This window comes from Lycium barbarum, chromosome 4, assembly GCF_019175385.1.
Source record: "Lycium barbarum isolate Lr01 chromosome 4, ASM1917538v2, whole genome shotgun sequence".
Classification (NCBI taxonomy): Eukaryota; Viridiplantae; Streptophyta; class Magnoliopsida; order Solanales; family Solanaceae; genus Lycium; species Lycium barbarum.
Window position 1 is genome coordinate 115,406,601 of NC_083340.1, and position 7,991 is coordinate 115,414,591.

The 7,991-nt window shown below is 40.7% G+C and overlaps 1 protein-coding gene across 1 annotated transcript; it reads right to left on the bottom strand.

Annotated features, from left to right (window-relative positions):
- Positions 1-2,059: 2,059 nt before the first annotated feature.
- On the bottom strand, positions 2,060-7,630 carry LOC132637688 (uncharacterized). The gene is made up of 5 exons (XM_060354743.1): positions 6,569-7,630; positions 6,163-6,514; positions 3,533-6,075; positions 3,054-3,157; positions 2,060-2,879 (listed from the first exon to the last, which is right to left on the bottom strand). Exons 1-5 carry the CDS (start codon positions 7,628-7,630, stop codon positions 2,060-2,062), a joined length of 4,881 nt encoding a protein of 1,626 aa, XP_060210726.1.
- Positions 7,631-7,991: the final 361 nt, after the last annotated feature.

Sequence of the window (7,991 nt, forward strand, 5' to 3'; positions counted from 1 at the left end):
CAAAGGGGATATATGAGTATTAATAAGGGCAAAAAACATATATGTAAATGCTAAAATTGGTGGAGAATTGTTGGTCGATGAAGCTGAAATTGTATCATACTAGGAGAGAAGATGAATTTTAGGTTTGAAAATGGTGTCTATCAACAGCTGTAGAGGGGGGGGGGGGGGGGGGGAGAGAGATAGAAAGAAATCTTTTTGAAAAGAAGAAGAAGATAATTGGTAACTATCCTAAAATTAAGTCCACATTTAAAAATCAGATTCTCTTCCTAAAAAAAGAACCCAAAATTGTGGGTATCCCATTAAGCCCATATCTGGTATACTTTGTAATTTTGTTGGTATATTTTGTAAATAAGAAAAAATATCCTTATGTTTTGTAATATAGAGTCTTAAGTAGTATTATTAGGTCATTTTCCCTTTCACCTCTTGATAAAACTAATTGTGACTTTGGAAAAACGAAACTAAAAATAGTTGCTTTGTAAAAAGGGTTGGTCAATTTTTGTAAAAATAATTTTGTGGTATTTTAACCTGAGCTCTGTTGATTTTACACTCCCGAATTTTGGCGCCAAAAAAGTTGATCGTGCTCGGTCGGTCTTACTAAAAATTTAGGAAATAATCGACAAACGTCGATCACTTTTTTCGTTCTATTTTTGTCGGTTGATTTCGCCCTTTTTTTAGTAGCAATGGAGTTCATTGGTTTTACCTAGCTTTCAGTCTATTGCATTTCATTTACTTTCACTAGAGGATGATTAGCAAGAGAACCTGTCCCAAACTAGTCTGTCATGTTTGTCTGAGGCTTCATAAACAAATTTAAAGTAGTAAGTTAGTTCAGATAATTTCTATGATTTTTATCAGATATTTGATTTTGAAATTTGAATCATGTGAAATGTAATTCAGACTAAAAGTTTTCGGGAATTCATGAAGAATGATTTCTATTATTTAAATGTTTGGACTTGCATCTTAATATAGAAGGAAAAGATTAGCGGTTCGCTTGATCAAGTTAAGACATCGAGTGTCTGTCATAACAAATGAGTACCTAAAAATAGAAAATATAACCTACTATTATAAGAGATTAAAATACACTGCTATGACTTAAGTTTGAATGTTGGCAGTGTAACGACTAATCTTTCATTCCTGAAAATAATAATCAAGATAAGAAAAATAGCGACAAAGAATAATATGTGATTTCAAGAATTTGTGCGGGGGTTACAATCTTTATGAAATCTTAAATAAAAAGATGTAATCCTCTGATTCTTCTCGTCACGATACGGCCGTCAATCAAAGGCTTTGCTTGTTCTTGAATGGACGGATTACTTGTTGTCGAGATTTCGCTACGAATGCGGAGCCGAGCTTTAATCACAAAAGTAGAGGTTTGGAAACTTGCGGATCACCACTTGGAGCGACGACTTCTTGGTATGCGGAAGACTTGTGGATGAGAGCTTCTCTATGTATTTTTCTTCATCCCTTTTGGCTTTACGAAGACCCCTATTTATAGTTGTAGGGGAGAGCTAGGGTATATATGTGATTGGTTGAACCATGTTATTTGAACACTTGGCGACATTTGATTGGTTCTTCTATTGACTTGGCATGCTGCGTCACTCATACACGTGGCTCATCTTTATTGGTCCTTGACTTGACTTGGCGCGCCACATCATTTAACACATGGCATGGACCTTTGGCTAACAGAGCGGGCTCATGATTTTAAAGACCAACTCAATGGACTAGCCCAATAGAATTGGACTTTGATTTAAATCCATGTCTTGGACTTAAATAATTTTTTTTTTTTAATAAAGTTCCCAGCTTGGACTGGGTAGCGTTGTATTAGCAAAAAGTTACAGAGGGGGGTTGTGCCTGACCTCAGTTACAACACTCATTGGTGATATAATCACCTTCAAACAACCAGAAGAGGCCAATTAGCCAAGCCAACTTATGGTAACCTATGCCTTTAACTAACAAAAAAAATAGCTTTGTCAAATTTGGATCTAATACTAGGCATTTGCCACTTATCAAGTTGAAAGGGGCCTTTCGAATTCTTGTGAAGTTCAGCAAAAGAGTATAGAACCTAGTTCTGGTCACTGGCCGATGCAAGTTTGGCCAAACTGTCCGCAACCTGGTTGCCTTCTCTGAAGCAATGCTTTACTTGAAAGTTGGTTTGTCTCTGGAGTCGTAGCAGGTTGTTTACGGTCTGTTTGAGCTTCGCGTTACTTGAGTCTTGCTTGTTGATCATGTTGGCTATCACCATGGAGTCAAGTTCCAGGGTGAAATTAGTGTATCCCTGATGGTAGCACCATTTCACACCAAACTCGGCTGCCAACGCTTCAGCACTATTGTTGATGCTGCTTTGAACCGACTTGGAGAAGGCCATAATCAGCTCGCCTTGACTATTTCTCACTATACCGCCTATACCTGCTTTGCCGCTGTCTATTAGGTAGCTCCCATCCGTGTTTACTTTTATATTTCCCGGCATAGGATTTTCCCACATGACCTGCCACCATTTTCTGATAGGCTTCAACCTTTCTACTATACTGCATATAGTAGGCCAGTGATTAATATCTTTGATGGGGGGATATAGGTTGCTCAGAGCCGCTTTGATAGTCCAGATCCCTTGATATTGCATCCTGCCCATCAAGATTTGCCTTTGATTGCCATATTTACAGGAGCGCCTCTGCTTCCATAGTTCCCAGCAGATGATAGCAGGTGTTATCTGCAATAGAAGTTTGTGCACAATGTTAGAGTTGTTAGTATTCCACCATCTGTTGAAAATTCCCACCATAGGTTGGATTGTGTGCCGAATTCCTAAAGGATTGCCAAAGAAATTCCAAAGATGTCGGCCAGCTTCACTTTCAGCAAAAAAATGTTGGATGGTCTCATATGTTGGCATCCTACAACAAATACACATAGATCTTCTATTATTGTCAAATCTGCTAATCATATCATCAAAGGGGACTCTTTTTTAAAAAATTCTCCAATTCAGGAATGAGACTTTAAAAGGAACTCTGTTATGCCAAAGATTTTTATAAAAACTGTTTTTGGGGCCCCTGGCTCGTATCAACTGCCAGGCGCTTTTGTTGGAAACTATTCCATCCTCTGTTGGTTGCCAAACAGGGAAGTCTGGCTCCTCCCGGTCACCAATGTCGACCTGTGCTATATCCTGAGCTACCTGTAAGGGAAAAAAAGTGAGAAGTTTAGTCATATTCCAAAGGTTGTTGGTGAAGAAAAATTTAACTGGGAGCTTAGCTGATCTTCCTATACCAGGGAAGATTTTAGCTAAGGCTCCATTACCTGTCCAGTTGTCCCACCAAAAACTAGAATTACCCGATTGGATTTTCCAGATTATGTGAGGTTCAACTTGGGATTTGATTTTCATAAGGCTTTTCCAAGTATGAGAGTCCGCCGAACCAGCAACTTTGGCAACGCAGTGGGCTCTTTTACAATATTTGTTTTGGAGGAAATTGGCCTAGAGTGATGGTTGAGTTCTCAATCTCCACCATCTCTTGATAATGTGAGATTCTGAGATATCCTCCATCTTCCTGACCTCAATTCCCCCCTCGTCTTTCGGGAGGCAAAGATTTTCCCAAGAAGCCCAATGATACTTATTCTTTCCCTCAGTGGTGCCCCATAGGAAATTAGCAAAATGTTTTTCCATAAGAGTGATAACTCCTTTCGGAGGATTCATAGCAGACATGATGTAGACTGGAAGAGACTGGAGAACATGTTTGATGAGGACCACCTTCCCCCCAAAGGAAAGCATGCCGCTCTGCCAACCATTCAGTCTCTTTACAATATTAGCAAGCATACCATTAAAAAGACTATAAGTTTTCCTTCCACAGTAAATGGGGGACCCCAAGTAAGTGAAAGGGAACGATTTATCCATGTAACCTGACATCCTTCTCATCCTATTAATTCTGAAAGCCGAAGTATTAGGCGCCGTGAGGAAGAAGCTTTTGTTGTCGTTGATTTTATAGCCTGACGCTCTCTCATACCTCTGGATCTGGTGCTTGATTAGTTTAATGGATTTATTGTTACCCCCGCAGAAAATAACAATATCGTCCGCGTATGCGAGATGATTGATAATGGGGCCTCTCGTGTCCATGGTAAATGGACTAAAGTTGCTATTTTGATTAAGCCTGTTGAGGGATCTGGAGAGAACTTCTGCACCTATAATGAAAAGAGAGGGAGAAAGAGGGTCACCTTGTTTGAGACCATGGGTTGAAGTGAAGAAGCCATTCCTGTTGCCATTAATAATAATAGAATACCATACTCCAGCTAGCAAGTTCCCAACAAACATTAGCCATTTATCAGAGAACCCAAATTTTTTCATAACTGTGATAAGGAAGTCCCATGACATCCTATCGTAAGCTTTAGCCATGTCTAGTTTGATAACCATGTTCCCACCCTTGTTGTACTTCTTAATATCGTGAACAATCTCTTGAGCAAGTAAAATGTTCTCTGTGATAAGCCTGCCCTTGACAAATCCACTCTGATTCTCAGAGATTATTTTATCCAGCATGGGGCTAAGCCTATTCGAGAGAATCTTAGAAATTATTTTGCAAGAAAAGTTAGTGAGGCTGATGGGTCGAAGATCAGAAAAACAGGAGGGGGGTGTGATTTTTGGGATGAGCACCAGGCAAGTATGAGAATATAATTTGGTAAGCTTTTTGCCCTGAAAGAAGCTTTGAACAAAGTCCTTGACATCATTGCTAATGATATTCCAACACTTCTGATAAAAGGTACCATTGTAACCATCAGGTCCCGGCGAGCTTGAAGCACTTAGACTAAAGACGGCAGTCTTAATCTCCTCGATATCAGGGATAGAGGTAAGGATTTTGTTATCCTCAGCAGTGACTATCTTCGGTATACAATCAGTAATGTTGGTGTCCTTATACTGGTGAGGAATGTTGAAAAGATGCTTAAAATGACGGACCGCAGCATTTGCAATGTTGTCATCTCCCTGAGTCCAATTGTCGTGATGATCTTTGATAGTGTGAATATGAAGTTTCCTTCTCCTCTCTCTAATGACACTATGAAAGTATCTAGTATTGCAGTCACCTTCCTCGAACCAGTCAACTAGAGATTTCTGCTTAAGTAAGGACTCTTGGAGACCCATCCATCTAGTGTATTCAGCCTGCCCTTTGTTAAGCTCTTCTCTGGACAGATCACTGTTTTGGTTAATATCTTGTTCTTCCAAGTGATGCAATTTATCTTCCCAGTCTTTGACTTGGTCATATACGTTGCCTACAACCTCTTTGGACCATGTACTGAGGTTCTTACTAAGAATTTTCAACTTGGACTGAAGCCTCCACATGGGATTGCCGATGATGTTGGTATTCCAGGACTGTTGTAATATCTGAGTGAATGTAGGTTGGTCAGCCCAAAAATCTAAGAATTTAAAATATTTTGTACCTCCCTCGGAATCATTATGGCATGTAGTAAGCAGGGGTCTATGATCCGACCCTGTCCTCACTAGATGCTTCACTCGATTGTGCTGAAAGATCTGGGCCCATTTATCATTGATAAACATTCTGTCAAGTCGCTTCCAAATTCTTGCTCTTGGCTTTCTGTTATTACACCAAGTGAATTTTGGACCTACGAAGCCAAGATCAGTGACCCCATAAGAGTCCATGCAGGTGCTGAAATCAAAGTTGTTACCCATCCTGTGAGGTTTACCACCTAGTTTCTCGTCTGGATCCAGAATAACATTGAAGTCGCCTCCAATGCACCAAGGACCTTGAATCTTATTATGAACATTAATAAGGTCAGCCCACAAATCTTGTCTTTCACTCGGGGTGCATTTAGCATACACAGCAGTGATAAACAGATCGCAATTTAAGGGGATATAGAACTTTTTAATCGTAATTTGCTGGTCAGTACTATCAACCACCACGGTTTGGTGATCTCCATTCCAAAAAATCCATAATTTGCCATTCGGATTGGAAATACAATGTTGATATCCTAGATACTTCATGTATCTGTTGATTTTGTTCATGCTAACAAAGGGCTCCATAATAACCGTGAGATCCACTTTGTTGATGTAAATGAGTTTCTTTAGTCTTTGTATGGCTTTCTTGGACTTAACCCCTCTGATGTTCCAGAAAATGGAACTGATCATAGAACATATGGGGGGTCAGTTTGTGCTTTCTCCCTTCTTGGAGGAGTTATGTTTGCCTTTGTTTTTCTTGTTGTTCTTCCTCTGTTTGGAGTTGCTTTTCACTACAGGGGAAAAACTATCATTGTTGTCTTTGGCTATTGCTACAATTTGGAGCTGATCTTCAGGTATCGTGACGACCACTCTGCTAGGAGAGGTAACATCAATCCGCTGCTGACTATGTATTTGTTGTAATTCCTCTTGTTGTAGGTCCTTCTTGTTGTTTCCATTTGTCCGAGGATCCTGATGGGCATCCTCCTCCGTAACGTCATTAAATATTGGTCCAACGTCAAGATCCACAATGAGGTTAATAGCTGGTAGGTTCCTTATATCGGGAGGGACCCTGGCAGATTCCCCTTCAAGTTGTGTGGACTGTACTCCAAGTTGTTCATTGTCTCCTTAACGTACAATATTATTGGGGCTGACTTGATCACTGGTTCGACCATCATTGAGACAAGGAACCTGATCTACAGCCGTGTCCTTAGCATCTGTGATGAAGTGTGACTTAGAGTTCCCAACTTCATCCTGTTCTTTGCTGAGCAGACCTCGTTCTTGGATCTTCCGAGCCTTCCTCTTTTTGTTCTTCTTTTTAGTAGATTGAATAATCTTCAGAAGAACACTAGGTTTCCTGGTGGGCATACTTTTTTTGTCTATTTTTTTTTTCTTTCCAGGTTTTGCTACAGAGACAGCTGCCAGAGCACCCTGTTCCTCTTCACCTTTGTTGTTCTTGTCTCTTTGTTGATCCCCCTCGTTGTGGTTAGAGACAGTGTTTGTGCTGTTGTTGCTATTTTGCGTCACAGGCTGGACCTTGTTAACATTTTCATCCCGGTTGGCATGCTTTCCACCTATGTTGCTACCCACATTAGCATCCTCATTTTTGGTTTGAGTAGCTTGTTTCCGTTCAAGAATCCTGCAGTTAGCTAACACATGTCCCAGCTTCCGACAATGTTTGCAATACTTGGGGATTCCCTCGTATTCAACCTTTTGATAGAATCCTTTAAGAGGGGCATTCTCATATTCCATACCAATCCATATTTTATCCGGAAGCGTTTTAAGCAAGTCTATCTCGACCCTAATCTTGGCCATGCTCGGCCTTGTTCTGCTTTTGGTGGCCATGTCAAGTTCAAGAGGAGTTCCAATATTACTAACAATTTGTTTCATGTAATGCCAGTGGTGGAGATGAAATGGGAGAGTAGGGAGGAGAACCCATACCGGAGCAACTAGCAGGTCCTCCTCCGGCTTAAAATCCGGAGACCACTTCTGTAACCACATCTGTTGGCCTTCGATGTCAATCACTCTCCTAAACCAGACTGAGTTGAAGTCCTCTTCGTTGTAGAAGTCGATGAAGACATTGAAGGTATCGAAGACTCCAATTTTTGCCGTCGTTCTCAGTGTAATCAGCTCTTTGAAGCTTGATCGGAGGCGGTCGATTTGGGGCCTAGGTTTTAGGAATCGCCCAACTATGGTGAATCTACATTCAGCAGCCATGTGGCCATAGTATTCAGGGCCTTTGAAAATAATTGTCGGAACACAGTTGTGGGTGGTTTGTTTAGCCTGAATAGCTTCCCTCCCATGGCGGGTCGGGTTCGAGGAAGAAAAAGGGGGTGTGGAAATTGTGGTAGCATACGAAGCTTTCTCAGAGATTTGTTCGTGGGTTATGTTCGCGGTGTTGTTAGGGTGAGTTTGAACATCCAGACGCGCCGGAGTGGCACCGTCCGGCGGTTCCATAGGGAGGCACGTGGCCTGCAGTAGTTTTTTTTTTTTTTTTTTTTTATAGAGCCGTTGAGAGTAAATTTCTAGAGAGAGAAATTCTTTTCTTTTGTTTCATAACAGACTTAAATAATTTAAT

Bases quoted from the DNA above. Each gene is read 5' to 3' on its own strand.
- LOC132637688 (XM_060354743.1), bottom strand. From the start codon at position 7,630: ATGGCTGCTGAATGTAGATTCACCATAGTTGGGCGATTCCTAAAACCT. The intron at 6,515-6,568 runs GTCAGCCCCAAT...CTTGGAGTACAG, and splicing joins ATGGTCGAACCAGTGATCAA to TCCACACAACTTGAAGGGGA. The intron at 3,158-3,532 runs GTCAGGAAGATG...TTTCCCTTACAG, and splicing joins AAGACGAGGGGGGAATTGAG to GTAGCTCAGGATATAGCACA.